Source organism: Athalia rosae, chromosome 1 (genome assembly GCF_917208135.1).
Source record: "Athalia rosae chromosome 1, iyAthRosa1.1, whole genome shotgun sequence".
Taxonomy (NCBI): Eukaryota; Metazoa; Arthropoda; class Insecta; order Hymenoptera; family Athaliidae; genus Athalia; species Athalia rosae.
This window is the reverse complement of record NC_064026.1, coordinates 24,808,056-24,826,742: the sequence shown is the minus strand read 5'-3', so window position 1 is coordinate 24,826,742 and position 18,687 is coordinate 24,808,056. Positions and strand designations below refer to the sequence as shown.

The following is an 18,687-nucleotide window of genomic DNA, read 5'->3' as shown; positions in this document are numbered from 1 at the left end:
TATTATACGTGCAAGAAAACGCTGGTGAATATAATTAAATGTAATGTAATTTATTGTTAGGCCAAAAGAAAAATATTCGTACGTATCTACTACCACTCGATACGGCTTCATCTTTTTGAAAGTATATAAGCCAGCAATGTAATAACCTTGTAATAATTTTTTTTTCTCGCGATATTCATCCGACAAAAAATTTTCACACCTTAATTCTCCTGTTCTTCGATCGATACCATAATACGATGGTTATTGTCAAATTATTCTCGCCGTTCGTACAACACGTGATTAGCATATCGCCATTATATCGAGGTGGTCGCGAAAGTCGTTGACGCGAGCTAAACGCCGTTCGTCATATCAACGATGTAAATTTTTCAAATTTCTCTTTTCAAACGATAGTTACCGCGTCGCGTACCTGCTCTGAATTCTATATTATATTATACTACCCACATCATACACCTTACCCGGTGAAACGTGTAAACCTGAAGCAATATATGTATATATTCGATGCTTCGCCGCTGTAGCATAGCGAAGGGTTTCCTTCCAAAAGTTTGGAATTTTCGGCGCGCCACGCGATACTACGATATAACAACAATATGAGCACGGCATCCCCGAGTTGATAATGATGCTGAGGCGAAATAACGGAGGTTAAACCTCGCTAATTTCCCCCCCCCCCCGCCCGCCCAAGATTTATGTCGATCCGCGTATACAAAGTTCACCGTATTGTATAACAGGATAAATAACACCACGGATACAGATTGCAAGATGCATCGTCGCATTGCACGAGGGTCAGGGGGGAGGGGGTGGTTACCCTTCGCGATCACGGACGCCGATTGAACTCCATGGCAAGAAAAGAACAAAAAATAAATTAATCGATTAAAACTGAACGATTTGAGAAATGAAAGGATAAATCAATCGACAAAATCACGGCCGTGAATGACAACAAAAAAAAATTAGTACAGATACAATTTTGCCGACGACTTCCCGTATAAAGAGTTCCCTACGCACGAAATAAGTCATAATACTGCACATTGTATTATACACATACGAGCCGCACGTACAAGGTGGATGATGGCGAGAAAAACGTACCCTCGAAATAACGGATATATATATTTCGTTTATATATATATATAAACGAAAGAAAAAAGAACTTAAGAAACACAGAAAAAAAAAGAAGGAGGAGGAGGAGGAGGATGAAAAAACCTCATATACGAGACAGAGAGAGAGAGATGATGAAAAAACCTAAGATTATTTATGTAGGTTGGTATCGTGGTGTAAGGGTTATATGGGTGTAATGTAATAAGCATATAGTTATATACGAGTACATAGGTATCGTACGAGTTGGTGTTAGTCGTCGTCGTGGTCGTCGTCGTCGATGCGGAGGATGACGGGGACGTTGTTGGCGATGGTGGTGCGGTCGAGAGTATGTGGTGGTCGTTGGGAGGCAGCCCGGCACGCGGTGGAATGCTCCTAGCATCCAGGGGTTCTCGATCGAAGAGTAGGGTGCCCTAGGTACATACGCATAAGCTGCACCGTGTGTAACGTACGATACACGTATGTAAGTACGACCACGTTCACCTCCGCGACACCCGCGTGCGCCTCTAACAATAAGATATCTTCTCTGTGTATAGGTGCGTACGTGCATGGGGCGTTTCGCGTCCGATCGACCGACCTTCCCTAACCTCTTCATCGTGTTTTTGAGCAAAGTAAACTAAGAAAAAATAAGAGAAAAACACGGGGCGGCGTGTCCCGCGGAACATCCAGTTTTCTGAATTAGCCGAATTCGATCACTCGAATATTTTCGGTAGTTTGTATATTTAAAAAAACAAAAAAAAAAACGAAAAAACAAAAAAAACAAAAAAGTAAAAGTTGAAAAATGAAAAGAGGCGAGGGATCAAGATCCTGAAAAATTATCGGGGAGGGGGTGAAAAATGCAACATTTTTCGTATGGTTGAATGGAAGACAAAAAAATGGGAGAAAAAAAAAAAAAGAAAATACGAGTAAGAAAAACGAGATACCGGGTGTTTTTGAAGTGTTTCAACCGTCGGGGGTTGTGAACTTATTTTCTCCTTAACAATAAAAAAGATACGTGCATGGGGGGAGCGGGGGGTCAAACGTTGGTCAAGTTGACACGTAATGCCCCGCATACGATATAGGTACATCTTTAAAACGAGACGACACGAGACGGGAGACAAAAAAAGAAAGAAACCTAAACGAAAGGGGTCTGTACGTCGCATAAGATATACGTATACCCAGCACGTAGGTATACGACGTGTATCGTTGTTAGATATACATACGCGATACGTACGTATACGATACCTATTATGCACTTATGCATCTATAACGAAAACGTTGTAACTATAGGGCAGAGATACCCTGCCCTCCGCTCCTCTCGTTCGCTACATCTTTCAGGTCGCGCGGTCGCGATGTCATAAATCATATTACAGAGAAAGAACCTTGCCGTCGCCGCGTCACGTCGCGACGCTTCGTGCGGGCTCCGAGTATATACGCGATAGACACACACACACACACACATATATATATGCCTATACAGCGTACCTATGTGTATACTTATTCATGTACATATTATACATACATATATATATATATATAATATGTACACTTTCGTGCGACGACGACGACGTCGACGATGTCGAGGAGGAGGAGGAGGAGGAGGAGGAGGAGGACAACGAAGACGAATACGAAGACGACGACCGTGTCATTATATCCGAGTTCCAAGATGGCGGATATATCGTAACTTGCTCCTGATGTAGCTCATGCACTATGTAATAAATTCGGAAGAAATTTTCCAATACAGATTTTCAGTTTGTATGCGCATTCGACAGATATATCTAGGCGTTACGGTTACATCTGGTGTGAAACCGGTACGTTATCGAGTCGAAAAAGGAGGGGAACAAAAGAACAAAAAAACAACTAGCGGCGAGAGCCCATCGAATGTAATACCATAATGGGTCGGTGATACGGAGAGAATAAAATACTCGGCGATGAATCGAAACACGGCCCGGTGCATGTAAGTTGCGCGTATACGTGTGCGTTGCCTATGATGTAAAACATAGTCGAAGTACCTAGATACATATAGTGTACGGACTGTATAACTATGGATAGCTCGTGAAGTTCGCCGCCTATTGGCGATGCAGCGGCCTGCAGCAGGTAGTGCCTGCCTGGCCGGCGGTACCTCAGGCGGCAACACCTGCGAATCGTGAGAAGACTGTGTATGGTCTACTCGCGAACTATGAGAATTAGGTTCGCGAAATACGGTAAACCGTCGACGATTACTTTTTTAGCTAGTCAGATTTGAATTAGGGTCCAACGCGATCCTAAAATCTGACGATGTATTATGGTAGATTTCGATAACACGGAGAAAAGTGGCTTGTGGGGTTTTTTGTTCGATTTTGTTTTTTCTCTTATATATCAAATAGTTCGCCGAACGGGCTAATTAAAAGTGAATTAATATTATTGCATAACGTTGAGGCGCAACGGAGAAACCTGAGGATATTTTTAATTGCTTTGAATAATAAACTTTCGCGCTGGATATAAGAGTGGAAATAATTAATCGGGACGCGAGTTCTTTATTCAAACTAAAGAGTAGCTTTGCTGCTGTAACGACGACTTCAACCAAGAGAAATACATTCAAGAATTAGAACAATGAAACATTTATTTTTCCAGCACATTGACACACAGTTATTACACGTAGGTATATATACATATATATATATATGTATATACACGCATATATACCTTATACAGCGTTGCAAAACCACCTTTAAAAGTTTAAGGTGTCGTAAAAAATAGATCGAAACAGATAAAGAGATAACGAAAAGAGGAATTAATCATAGAAAAATTTTCGAGATAAAAATTCCTCGATCGTCTCGTAGCAGTTCATCTGATTCTCGACCATATACCTACAAACTCAACATTCAATGTATTTATACACGTTACACATAAATACTTCTTGTTCTCCAATAATCATTATACAGGGTGAGTTTAAAAAAAAAAAAAAACTTTCGACTTCCTCACTCGTTGAGCGTGCTCTATTTTTGAGTCGACTTTTCTCATTGCTCCCATTTTTCTCGCGTGTGGCTCGTTCGCTGGGTAAAGAAACCGAACGTCTCACCCTGTGTAAAATGGAGAAAAAAGAAAGAAAAAAAAAAACTAGCATAAGACAAAGTCGAATATCGTCATCGGCGACGATTTCTGTATACGAATATGAATTTTGCACTGAACTCGTTCGAAGAGCAAAGAGTTTCGGGGCTCTCGAACGAAAAAAATTCGAAAACTGCAAAACGATACGATATCGCAGTTACGTAACGGAGAAGAATTCGCGAAGAATTCGCAGAGCCAGGATCCGTCACACGCCCCGATTGGGCGCGATGTTGGGTCGGGGGGGGGAGGGGAGTCAGAAGTTCTGATTCAACATTCTGTATCGTCGAAAAGGTTCGTTTATATCTCTCTTCGAATTCTGAGCAAACAATTCCTCCCGCACCCATTGAGCTGCGGGTTTAGGGCCAGTTCTAGGGATGGGATGGAATGGGTATATTTCCAAGGGAACACCCCTTCCCGTCGCGTTCCTTCATCGCCCGTTCTCCGCGACAGTCACCCGCGCCGGTTGGCGCGCGAAGGCCCCGGGTCCTTGTTTGACATGAAAATGTAAATGTTCCGCCGGCTTCGTCCCAGTGTTTCTCATCCGATTTCACCTCCCGAACGATCGTTACGTCATTTCACGACCATTATTTTTCAACGCTTGCCGCACCGCTCGAGATACACTGATCCTCCCTGCGCCCGTTACCCTCCCCACCCCCCCCCCCCCCCGCCATCCTTTTTCGTCCTTTCCCTCGCTACCTCTCGCTCTTTCACTTTATATTGCGGGCACCGGACAAGCAAGAGTGTTACGCCGAAAACCCAACATTCGCAAGCGTGGCGGTTGTCAACTCGGTCGTTATCCGAGGAGAAAATAAATAAATAAATAATCTAAAAAAAGAATTGAAAAAAAAAAAAAAAAAAACCAGGCGTATTTTGCGCGAATGAAGACCTCCTCGATTATCTCGAGATAAGATTCACCGCGGGTGAAATGAGTCAGGGTGACGTAATAGTTTGAGTTTTTCGAAATTTGTCCGACCGGATTAACCGCGAGAGGAGGAATGAGAATTGAAAAAAAAAAAAAAAAAATAGTTAAAATATTTCAAATGTCGAATGAATTACGATCGCGCGACGAACGACTCGGAATAAAGGTCTGAAGACGGAGGATGGAAGGTTATCGATGAACTTCGAACTTTTCACGAATAATGCGTTAAAATTTAATAATTTTCGAAATGACAACCACTGGCGGGATTTCGGTGGGCGGCGGTGGTCCCCTCATCAAATGCTTGTCATACCGTTCTTACTCCAAACCCCGGTGCTAACCTAACCGATCCCCGCAACCTACGGTCCAACCTCTCCCCCCCCCGTCTACCGTCGTCTCCACCACCCCCACCGTCACCCTCCCGAAAATCCCGAAACCCATACGCCGAGCCCACCCCGTAGGCTATAGACTAGACCCTCTGTTATGTGTACCCACCCCTGATACAGCTTGAAATGATGCCGCTAAAACCTACCAATTATTTAGGGAATGATGGTCGGTTCATTTCGGACGTGAATTTTGATTTACAATTGATTCTACAATGTAATGGAGTAACCGTACGACATGTAGAATGGATTTTCGCGCGTGTACTGTGTACAATTTCTTTTCAAATCTTCCTCCGTTGTTCGTCACTTTTTTCGTATGCGATTTTGATGATCGGTCGTTGGTGCCGTTGGAATTGAAAATCTTACGTCTTGTTATTTCGTTTGTCTTTTGTTTGTCCGACGTAAAAATCAGGTAAAAAGGCGGGCCAACTTCGACTCTCAATTCCGGAGGGTCGTAAGAGTTAAAATCAAGGGGCGTGAATAAGAACTCGAAAAAAACTTTTACGAGGAAATACCTTTTACATATATGTATAATATATCAAAATACATGCGGTCGTCCGGGCTGTAATCGAATCAGACTTTTTTTTTCAAGATAGAAAGTTACCTTCAACACCGGTTGAGACGATGAGCGCACATATGTCGCCAACTGATTACATCCGACTGTGTGAAAAAAAAAAAGAGAAAAAAAAATCGTAAAATTATCGAAACGTATCACAAAAACTTCGACGGGGCTTATCAATGCACCTCTCGATGCAATACGCGATACAATAATAATAATATGACTATTGTAACGCAGATAAAACGCAGCGTATAAGGGTGACGAAAATTTGATGAATAGATGGTATATAGGCAAAGAGCTTGCGACGTACCTATCGAATTCCGCACACTCAACGCACGTTCGAGAGGTGATAAAAAATAATTCGTAGATTTCACCGATTATAGAGATAAATTGGCACCACGGACGGTTTACTTATCACACGTATATATTCCACACCGAGTCTCCATCGCGTTCTGACCCGCACCCTCATTTGCACTTATTTTCCACCGGTTGTACATCGAAACCTCCGCAGAGACACCTGCCAATTTTTCACAATCCGAAAATACATATGATTACACATAGACGTTCGGAACTTGATCGATTTAAACTGAAACTCTCCATTAACGTCACCATGTACGTACAATCAACTAGGAACATCTATAGTTGAATTGGAACAGCACCGGACCTTTGTAATATCAACTCCCCCCCCCCTCCTCCCCCCCCCCCTTCGCCGCATCCGATAGCGCACCTACCGCGCTACGGGCAGAACTTTACCAATTTTTAATTCTTTTGTTTGTAATTTTTTCCGACTCTTGTTCCTCTGGCCAGATTTTCAATTTTCCCGAAGGCTGCGATTCGCCGAGCAATTAGCCGTAGCGCAATTTGATTAGCGATTGTCGTTGCAATAGCATTTTTTTCCGAGAAATATTTTTCACCTCCCGTACTATATACGATACGTAGAGATGTGTCTACGCAGATATGACGTACGTACGTGAATCACACATGTGTCTGTATGCATAGCACGCCTGCAATTCTGGTCCATTTTCTGTGTACTAATTTATTTTTCAATCTCATACCCGGCGCTGCAGTTGCTGCACGACCGCCAAAAATTCTACACAATTCTGTATCTGTATTTACATAAGTATACTGTAGGTGCTACGTAGATTTTATGTACAGATGTACCAAAGGTTTACGTTACATAAATGTGGACGGATGTACACACGCGGATATTATATAATTGCAGAATCATCACATTGTTCAAAAATGATAAAAAAGAAAAAAAAAAAACCGAGGATCATTGCAAGGGGAGAAAGGAAAAAAAAAACCAATCGAGGGAAAAACTTATTTTTCCATCACAAGTATCGAACATGCATCAGAAATTCGATATTATGTTATACGTCAATTTTTAATTTACTAAAAAAAAATTGATTCAATCGGTTTATACGGGGCGAGAAAAGAAACGAACAGAAAAAAAAAAAAAAAAAAAAAATCCGAAAACGAAAACGTCGGGCAGAAAATCCATGTGTACGGAAATGAAACGAAATCGTGAGGGAAGAAAAAGATACCGCGTGATCGGTAGATCGTCGATTCGTTAAAAGTTGATTCGTCTGAACGTTACACCGACGTAACGCGATGCGCGTAACGTACGTACTACATGTGGTCAAAGGTTACGCGGTATCCGAATTATATTATAGCGGGTGAATACGGTCACCTGGAGGACCGACGATGAGCGTAACTTTTTTTTTTTTTTCATAGGATATTCATGCAATGAGTAATGACATGGATTACGTGCAGGTTTATAAATATTTAAGCGACGTCCGCTTCGAAGGTATATAATAACCGGTGCGCCGGACAAGCTAAAATTCACTCCATAAATGGATTATGGAGATCGAAGGGAAGAAAGACGTCAACGGGGGGTAAGGAGTTACACAATGCCGTTTATTGTACGCTAAGTGCTCCGTGATTGTCCGACGCATTATATACATTGTATACATATATGCGCATACATTTCGTTAAACGATTATATCATTCGGACCTATATACGTTGTCAAAAACCGAGAGCCTTTTTTCGAGCTTTAAAACGACTTGTAAAATTTCAGATCTTCTTATCGATAGAATCAACATGTTGAAAAAAGAGAGACAAAAGTTTCATGACACACCCTGTGTAATACTAGTTGTTGTTAGTGATTTTCGCAGAGGCGGAGCAGGTGGTATATATGTTACAGGGAAAAATCAGTAACGTTATTTCATCTTTGCTTCGAATCGCGCGTCAATTATAAGGCGATGTCAGGTTGGTTCGGGTTCACTTTGGTCGGACGAGGTTTGGTTGGGTTGGTATATAACCGAGGAAAGTTCATAAATTGATTTGATGAGCTCAGTGAGGGCTCGTTCGAGCGCAAGAGCGACCTGGTATAGGAAAGAGGAGTAAAAGGCGGGCGGCAGGCAGAATGAGGTGGGGGTCGGGCAACCGTCTATCGTTGCCTATGGCCGCCGCTAAAGGAGTTTTATAATCAATTAACATAATCCGCTTCACCCCTAGCTTCACCCTAGCCCTGATCCTTATATACTCTTACCCTTCTCCCTGTCCGCTATACGCCCTGCTTCTCATACTTCGACTACCGTCTTTACGATTTCCTCGTAAAACCTAACTGCAAATCTTTGCCGCTGTCCTCTTCTTATTATACGCCCAGATTAATCTAATCGCTATCGAACTGTCGCCTACGTAAATTTAACAAAATAAATAAACGAACGTATATTCGTGCGTGATAATTATCGTTAGCTGGAATCGACTGACGTTGGAAACTCCTTTGAAATATCTAGCGAGGTAAAGGGAAAAATTCATCGGCGGAATATTTTTTCTCTCGTTCTCGTTAATCTAATTAAATCATTTAATAACGCATCGTTCACAGCGACCTAAATATGCAGATCACCATCTCATCTCAACGTTAACCGAGTATCACGTGTATGAATTATTCAATGGTGGTTTTCGAGATGGTTTTGTTTTTAAGAACACCACCACCACCACCACCCATCGGCGAGTCACGATTTAGGCGGAACCTTGAAACGGTGCGGACCAAAGAGGAAGAGGATCGCGAGGAAGAAAGAGGGGTGGGGGAGGGGGAGAATGAACGAAACAAAAAGACGAGAGAACAAGTAGACGGAGCAAAAAGGAGAGAGGAATTCTTCTCGTTTCTTGGCAAAGCAATTAGTGCGGCGGCAAAAATTGAGAATGACTCAACGCATTGAAACTGGTTCAAAGTAGATATGTTATATACGTAGAGAGATTTTATCTCACCGGATCGTGATTATGACGTAAGAAAAAAAAAACCCATCGCTATTGCTATTGATTAAACATTGATATCGCCCTGAAAGCGGCTAATATTATCACGAATCTCTTTTGTTCTAGAAAATCTCACGATTGACATGAAAACGATTCTCAACGCACCGGCTCGAATCGTTTAACAACAATTTGATCATCCTTATCGAGAAACAAAAACACACTAAATATAAAACAAATAACGATTCATCGAAATAGGTCCAAGAGTTGTTTTTTTTTTTTTTTTCTTTCTTTCTTTGTAATCCCACAACAATCTGGATAAGACTTCTTCGTTTCTTCGTTTCATTTTTCAGTTCTTAACATTGGAGTAAATTTTGATCGATTAAAATCACACCGGAACGCACGCAAATATGATCAACCGTTTAAATATATCTGGAAAAATGACTACTTAAAACGTGGAAATTGAAGAACGTTCTTAAATTCACACGACCACGGAAAAGTTGGTAACAAGGTGATTAAAAGTAAACGTACAGGTAGCCACATTGATTATTTATTTATTTATTTATTTTTTTTGTTAAAATAGAAAGGAAATTGAGAATAAATCGCGCATGTAAGTGTAACGTATAAACGCATTTACTATGTTCATATCTTTGAATGTAGGTACAATATTGCGCTATTTTTTCTGTCTATGAGATAAGAAAATTCCTACGTCGAAACCCAGATGACTCTACGCCCGAGTCAATTTTTTTATTTTATCTTGCTATTCCTCCATTTTGTTTCCGGCGTTATTGCAACAAGTAATACCAACTACGGCAGGTGCTAATTAATGCTTTTTCTTGATCCATACTTTTATAAAGAAAAACTTTCATCCGTTACGATAAAAATGATAAACCGTTGAAAATATATTACAAAGCTGATACATTTATACACGTATATTATAATCGTCTATAGCTCATGAATATAATGTGTAACGTATATGTATATGTATATATATATGTGTCCCTTTATATACCTATGTATGTACGTACGTGACAAGCTGTATGTACACACAACATAAATACGACGGGAATTATTGATCGACGAATGGCAAGTACATTAGGGGACACCCACATTTCATTCACATAACCCAGCCGCACACCCCCATACAACGCGATATCTATGCGTAAATTATCTATCGGGCCTAAACAGAACTACTTTATATGTACAAACGTTGGTATACGTTGCGTACTTGCGTTGGTATACATGTGAACTTGATTTTATGCGCGCGTTAAGTATATGAAATAATACACCAACGATTTAATAATTGTTAATAACATTTATAACGACTATAGTCATAGGCGAAACGTTATTAAAACATAACAACACACATCCGGTAGCTCGCGGGCACAGTTAGCGATTCGAATACAAGCGCTACATTATTATCTATCGATTCCATATAAGTCTAGCCCTCCTTCTCTCCCCATACCCAACATGTTTCAGCCGACGTATATAATTTCGACGAAAATGAGGCGTCTCCGAAGGTTTGTCGGAAAAAAAGCGAAAGATGAAAAAAAAAACAAAAAAAACAAACAAACAAACTTCCACATCGATCCGGGATATCGAAGCCGCAGCGCCAACGGTACCTAAAATTGTACAGAATCGATCGATGAAAGTATCAGGAAAGAACGAAATACAAGTGACTGTACGTGAGTCGTGTGACGCAAAACGAATGTACGAGAATGCGAGTAAATGAATAAGTAAACGAACGAAAGATAAAATTGGCAAACGTTATCTTCCCTCTCTTTATTTCTCTAACCTCTATAGAGCGCAAAAAGTGACGGTTCAACTTTTACGCAACTCGACGAAGCGTGCGGTTCGTTCACAGATGCTACGTAGGAACGTAAGACACGCGGCTTATTCAGGACGAAACGATCGTGAGTTAGGCGAACGATGTTGTTAATTTAAGGTTATCGGACATCGGGTATAACAGAAGCGGCAAGGGCGTATCGTCAAAGGGGAAAATCGTGCCATGTATACGCGGTTATGCGTATCCCGATATTCGTACGTAGCTATATAGTCATAGAAGATGTACCGAACAGATGGATCGAACGGTTGTGGCGTAGGTACGCGAATAATTGAACGACGATGGTTGACAATGAGAAGGAAACACAGGTCGGTTATCCTGCTTCTGTTCGCCACGTTTACCTGTGTAAAAAAATAAAATGGGAAAAAGAGTACAGACTTTCGTATAAGAATCAAACTCAAGAGCGTACCTACGTTACACACGTCAGCGTAGTCGCGCTGGTTAATTAAGAATTTGAGCAGCCCTGACTAGGAGGGTGTGTAGGTAGCGAAAGAAGGGAAGTCGGTAGGAATTTTCTAGTACCCGACGGTCGCGAGCGGTGAAAAGAGATGATGAAAAAAAAAAAATAATAAATAATAACGACGCAACTTCGGAGGAATCGTCCAAGTTACCTGGAAACTTTGAACGCTGAAAATTTCCTCGATCACTTTTTCCTTTTTTTTTTTTTTTTTGTTTTTTTCAGCGGTCTATCTATTTATATTCCTAATCACCGTCGTCATTATCGCAATTTCTCTGGTAATCGACATCCGAGCGTGCCCGGTTACGTTTAAGAACACGCATCGTTCTCGAAATCACTTTTAATTCGCTTTATTTCCCTCCTTGTATTTCCTGGCTTCTTTGCAGCTATGCGTATATTTTCTCGTTGATTTCCTCCCCGTGTCGTCGTCGTTATTTCGGGCTCACTTAAACCGCGTAGGTATACCGGCGCAGGGTGAAAAACATTTCGATAAGAAAATCGAATGAAATAAAGAGTAAGATTAACAGCGACACGAAGATATATTGAGATGGAAAACAAGACTTACGGGAGCGGATGGATGTCTCGCCGGCGCGGGGTACATCTTAATTGTTTCCAATTTGTGATTGGTATTAAGGTAACTGTCAACTTCTTTGACGAAGCGTCACTTCATTGTTAAAATTTTTATTATTATTATATTCTTCAACAGCATGAGGTACACCTGCGATTGCCACGGTCGATGTGAGACGATAATTATTATCCACCATCAAGGTTTTACCGTCGCACAAGATTTATCACAAACATTCTTCTTTTTTTATAATGATTATTATTGGCGTTATCGTTTGTTTTTATATCCACTTCGGCCGTCGGTAATTGTTTTTTTTTTTTTTTCTTCTTCTTCGATTTTTGTAAATTTAGTAAATTTAATGAATGTTAGATGTACGGAATCTGAGCAACAATGTTTTCGATAACTGTCAGCAGTTTATTCCTGACCTTTTTGGTTGTCAAAAAGAAAAGGGGTTATCGTAGGTACGACATAGAGAGGAGAGAGAGAGAGAGAGAGCGAAAAGAAAAGAAGTTAAATTTGAGCGTAGTCGCAGACGGGCGATTTGAAATTGGCAAAATTTCAACAATTTATTTTTTTAACCGAGCCGATATCGACACCACTTGGGATAAAATAAGTTCGGGGGTACGAGGAACGGGATCGGAAAACCGATAGATTTATGGATGGGTCAGAAATTTCTTACGGCGCGTTAAAAAAAAAAGAAGATAATCAAAACTTCCGTTGCGGATTTGCGAATGTTGTATTACAAATATGATTATTGTTATTATAACGTTACGTGGTGTTACTCAATTTATCACGATTACCCATAGGTTGCATCGGGGAGTAGACGACGTTACGTCTTACGCCGGACACCCTCAACTCGACGGTGGTTCAATCGGTTGTTGATATTTCCCTCGCTTCTTCCCCTTTGCTTTATTCGCAAACGATTCGCGTTCCGTGAACTTGTTGTCAGCGGCTAACGGCGGCGGCAGCGGAAGGGGCAGGCGGAGTGGTAGTCGTAGTCGTCGTCGTCGTCGTCGTCGTTGGATTAATATCACGGTGAAAATGATGACACGCACATCCCGATAACAGGTATATCTCTATCGTCGTCTGCCGCCCGGCTGGGAGCTCCCCGTTACGGAACAACCCCGCTAGCCAGAGGCGTAGAGAAAATGTGAGGGAAAAAATATAAAGAAATTGTCAAACTATGAGCGAAGAAACACTACCGGCACTCTTGTTTTACTCTGTACTGTTACCACTCACAAAAGCTAAACCAACCAACACCACCAACAAAACTAACCACACACTCGAAATACCGACGGACAGCGGCGGCGGCGAACCGTGAACCGCGGCGAGTCAACGTTACTTTCGAGATCGCTGATTAATTATATCGCGTTTAGCGTCGAAATCTTCGTCGTCCTGGTTCAGGTAAAACGCGGTGGGGTTCGACTGCGGGGTACGTTGGAGAGGGCCTCGAAACGGAGGTGTAACGTTGAAGTGCGACGTCGGCGGCACCCTCCGCGCTCCTTCGACTCGACGTCCAACGGAAGCAGGGAATTCCGAAACGTTCTTCGCCTGCGAGGAACGACGCTCGACTGGGGCTGGAAGTTGGAACGTGTGAATACCGCTTGCCGCCGCGTCGAACACACGACACGGAACGACGGAGTACGGACCGACCTGTTCCGTCGTTTATCGTCCCTCTCTCTCTCTCTCCCCCCCTCTCTCTCTCTCTCGCTCTCTCTCCGTCGCCCGTGGCGAGTTTGGCTTCCTTTTTCAACGCGTGGGCGCGCGCACCCCGTGCTCGTTCTTCCGTCTCCCTCTTGTTCCTGGTGCTCGCTCGCCTGGTGCCGGCGCGCCGAGTCGAGTAGCAAATGTTGCGCCGATGCTTCTGCCGCTGATTTTAGTGAGTTAGAGAGAGTCCGATGAGTGCAGCAAAGTGCCGAAGCGGGGGACGGCGAGAGTCACTCGCGGGGGTTGAGGAATAAGACGGGGCGCGTTATGGTATTTGTAATTTGTAGCGCCAAAATTTATAATACATACACTTATACCGATGTTGGATCACGTTCATATGGTTACCTCTATGTATATTACAGTCACTAATTCATTGTTAGCCTACTTACCAATACTCACTCGGATAATTATCGGTCGAGGGTATTTATCTTTCGATAATGTCCAACGTTATGATTAATGGGGCTTACGCGTGTAAGTGCATCGACTTTTTTCATCGCGTCGAACGCGTATTACATTCGAGATTCTATACATATATGTATGTATAACCTCCAGCTTCGTTGAAAAATTTACTTTACGATGGGTTTCAAAATTTGGAATTCGCTCGATTTCTTTTTCTTCTGAATTTCCCGTTCATCGAATTACCAAAAGATCTGTGCGAAAACGTGGTAATTATTACCCAGCCGTATCATCTCTTCCAATTTATTCTTCTTCTACGTTTTCTCTGAACCGTAAAGTTTTTCACGATTCTTTCTCGGTGTAGGAATTCCGTATCAATGGACTGTTCGTTTTTTTTTTTTTTCTTTACTTTTTACTCCGAATGTGCGCGCGGGGCAAAGGGGGTGGTTTTAGCGAAACGTGTGCTTTCGATTCAACCGGGCTCATGTATAATTACCCATGTATATAGGAAAGAGGGGAGAAAGGTGAGCAGCAAAGAACAGTGACGACTTATACACACTCTTCTCCGTAAGAATATCTTCCTTCGTCCGAAAATACCTAAACTGCGTTTATTTTAAATACATATGTAATTTGCATGTATATACGCTTATTTTTCTCATTTTATTTTATGGATATAAAACGGAACGACAACATCGCCTGCGATTCTGAGCCAAGAAATCTTTTTTACGCAGTTGAACTATATTAGCGCTTTGCGCCAGATGATGCATCTCTTATAAAAGAGAATACACAATAAAGCTATATTTAATACCAGAAATGACTTTTTTCTCGTTTTTTTCTCGTTTTTTTTTTTTTTTTTTTATAATTCCCTCAACCCTGTTAGGTAATTTTCACACGTGCCACCTATTGCACGGTATGATACTTTTTTTTCGTTTCGATCAATATTTTTGGTATACTTTTACCGTGTACGTGCCAAGTTTCGCATGTACAGTGAACGATAAAAGCTCAACATCGAGTTATAATGAATAATTTGAAACGTGATCGGCTGTGGCAGATTTGAAATTTATATCATTGTGCTGCATAGATATAAAAAGCGAACGTCGAATGACGTGAGGATTTCTCACGTTTGCAATACTCGGGAGAGATGATTATTATTAGAAAAATGGCCAGATTTAAAATTGTGGGTTTTACTTTACACGTAGAGTATAGAAAAAAGTAGCGCGGTCTACGACGCTGTGAGCGAATATGTATTTGTTTTCATTGTTCTTTTACCCGATGCGAGAAACATTGGTATACGCACGTCTTTATTTGAAAGATTTGAATTTTTCCCCGACACCGATAAAACCTTTTTATCGAAGTTAAGAGTTGGGGAGTTTCTCATCTCCGAATCCCTCGGACGAGTATCACGTGCAGAACGATGCCCGGCGATCTTACGCGACTATCTCGGGAGTTTAAATACATTATAAAAGGCGCCGCGACGCTGCGATACCGGAGGAAGTCCCGGGTACCTGGTTTTCCGTAATTCGGGTATAGCGTCGTCTTATGTCCGGCAAAGTGCAAGAAACAATCGACCGCCGGTCGCCCCTGGGGCGGGGATTCTTCTGCAGAACTCAAAAGAAGAAGATAGCGTTGCGAACGGTGGTATATATGTACATATACGTATAAGTGTCCGCGTGGATTGAACGTGCGGCTGTCGAAGAAAAGCCGAAGGTTGCTGCATCAGGTGTAGGCGGGCATTCTCGCGTGGCTTCGGCGCAACCGTTGGCTAAAAATGTCGTAGCCACTTCTGTATAGTCATTCCTCTTTCTCCTTTCATTTTATACATATACAGCGTACACCTATATGCTTTTTTTTTCACCTCTTTTATTTCACTGTTTCTCTTTTTTATTTATTTATTTATTTCGCTTTTTTTCTTCTCTATGTACCATCGAGGTGAAGCGGTCGTGCCATTACCGGCGACCAGCGCCGAGGATCACCGCTGACTCTTACTCCGACTCATTCCCTGACTCTCTCTCTCTCTCTCTCTCTCTCTCTCTCTCTCTCTCTCTCTCTATTTACTCAGAAACAGAATTTCTCACTCTTCGCCATCTAAAGCACATACAAATACTCACATCTAGGTAAAACACATACGCATACTTGTGTAGCTACATTTGACGTGTATGTATATATGTGTATACGTATCCTATATATATGTATATGTATAAAATAACACCTACCGCCTACCGATAGTCCTCACCCGTTTCACATTTTACTCATCTACTACTATACCTGCACACCCCTTGGCTTCTGGAAGAGATGCTGCTGCACTTCCCTTCATCTCTTTTTCTCTCTCTCTCTCTCTCTCTCGCTCTCTCTTTCCGCAGCTGAGCTACCCTCCCTCTTGATGCTCGTGGAGGCTTTTTCAACGACTGTTTCGCTCGCGGGTAACGGGTTGCAGCTAGCGAGCCCGCAGTATATATCCACGGCATGTCTATGAATATTATGTACGTGTGTGATCTATATATGATATATATATGATACATATATATATATATATATATATTTGTATATATGTACTCTAATACGTACGTATAGGTATGTGCATCCCGGGAGGTTTCCCCCGCATCGATCAACCGTCTCATTGCTGTTTCTAAATCCGTCGTGCTATGTTACATGCCATGCTGCAGTTATGCATATGTATGTACATATGTGTGCTCACGTACGTATTAGGCATGTGCGGTGGTAAAAATCACCCTCGATCAACTCGTCTCTTCTAGAATATGGTGAAACTCGAATATATGAACAGAAATTATAAAACACCTTACGCCGTTCGGTAAATCACTGTACGTTCTTCCATTACGTATCTACACATATTATAAATATATATATAGGACAGACGATATCGTCGTTGTTATACCGGACTCGTTACTATTGTTGTTGGTATAGCGCCATTACCGATTAACCAGATCGTGCCGATAGTGTCGCGTGACGACGACGCGTATACTTTATATTTTGTACACATATGTACATATGTATATACACTCGCTCGTCTATATATGTATATATTACAGAATACACGTGTACCTACATTACGGTTATATGTTTAGCTACTCGCTGTTCATGCGCAGGGTCGTATATATACCGATAGGAAACTGCGGCGTATTTACGGAAGTTTAACACGGGATCGTGTGCTCGTAATATAATCGTACACCTTGCCGACGATATACTACTACATATATATATCGTGTGCTACACGCGTGTCCCAATAATATATGCCTACACATCTACCTATACCTATATACCTGTATATACGTCGTAATATTGCGTACAGAGTACACACGGAACTGTTCACTTTGATAATATACAAACGTCCGGTCATACCCTCCTCCCCCGGTAGACACATTGTGTGCAACAAACGAACGAAGGTATACATGGTATATACACCGTTGAACGTGCGTTTCTGCCGCTGCAGTTACAGAGTGAATTATTTCATCTTCTCTCTTGAAGCTGCGCCGCATATCGATGCACATGTGAACTCATACAATGATATACACACGTGCGCGCAGCTATGTCCACATGTCGATCTGTATATGTGTACATATATTAGTCGGCGAGAGTTGCGGTTCCCGTTCGCTGCAGTTCACGGGTTGTTGAAAAAATTCGCATAGTGCATAAATATATTACGCCCATACTTATAGGAGGTATATACACACACACACCGTGGTACCTGTATGCTGAGGATATGGTGCTAACAGTCCTGTATTATTAGTGCCCCTCTATTCTGCTGTGCACTTTGCAGCCCCGACGTTCCTCAAAACGAAGGATCACGACGAGGTATTATGAGATGAGAGGTTGCGGGCAGGTAGAAAAATTTAGTTCCCATATAGACGCGCGTGTGTGTAGGTAGGTATAAGACGGTATACTAAAAACTCCGAGTATATAAACAATGGCGGATGGATGCAGCGTGAACGATATTTTATACCCGGTATCAACGTGCATCAAAGGTTAATTATCTCAAGGAGGTCGACCCCCACGTTTGATTTTGTTGAAATTTGAAAAATTGATATAATTATTTTCTTCGCCTCGATAGCGTATATAATGACGGATCGCGGGCGATGGTTGAACGGAGGCGCTACGGGTACACACTTTACGGACACACAATTATTCAAACCAGATGCAGGGGTGAGCGTCGCAGAGTGTCCCGTTGAAAAAAGGACGAGTGCTGTACTTGTTTCTCTCTCTTTATTTTCAACCCCGTCTACCTACCTATGCACTGCGCGAGGGCGAGTGCCGAGTGACTTGAAATAATCCCACAGCTTCGAGTGCGTACGTACCCCCTTGCGTTCCCTGTATATGTATGTGAGGCGCGGGAATTGTCGTACCTTCTTATGCGGGCGTATAATTTGATCTTCGTTGGACACTGACGGAGCGATGCCGGAATTTATATTGCATATTGTAGCATAAATATTATCGC

General features: G+C 42.0%; 1 protein-coding gene and 1 long non-coding RNA gene across 6 annotated transcripts in view; both read right to left on the bottom strand.

The window, feature by feature from the left end:
* Positions 1–13,745, bottom strand: part of LOC105690959 (protein groucho-like) — a 49,683-nt gene extending 35,938 nt beyond the window's left edge. For 2 of the 5 annotated variants that reach the window (XM_048660400.1, XM_048660402.1), the window contains exon 1: positions 12,135–13,743. In XM_048660400.1, coding sequence (XP_048516357.1) covers positions 12,135–12,170 — 36 coding nt within the window. In that variant the 5' untranslated portion in view covers positions 12,171–13,743. Of the gene's footprint in view, positions 1–12,134 lie in introns of all 5 variants that reach the window. The other 3 variants (XM_048660399.1, XM_048660398.1, XM_048660401.1) reach the window with 3 other exon arrangements.
* Positions 13,746–14,092: 347 nt separating this feature from the next.
* On the bottom strand, positions 14,093–18,319 carry LOC125502282. Its single transcript, XR_007280179.1, has 3 exons — positions 16,803–18,319; positions 16,503–16,704; positions 14,093–15,999 (listed from the first exon to the last, which is right to left on the bottom strand). It is a non-coding gene; the product is annotated as an uncharacterized LOC125502282 (long non-coding RNA).
* Between the last annotated feature and the right edge of the window lie 368 nt (positions 18,320–18,687).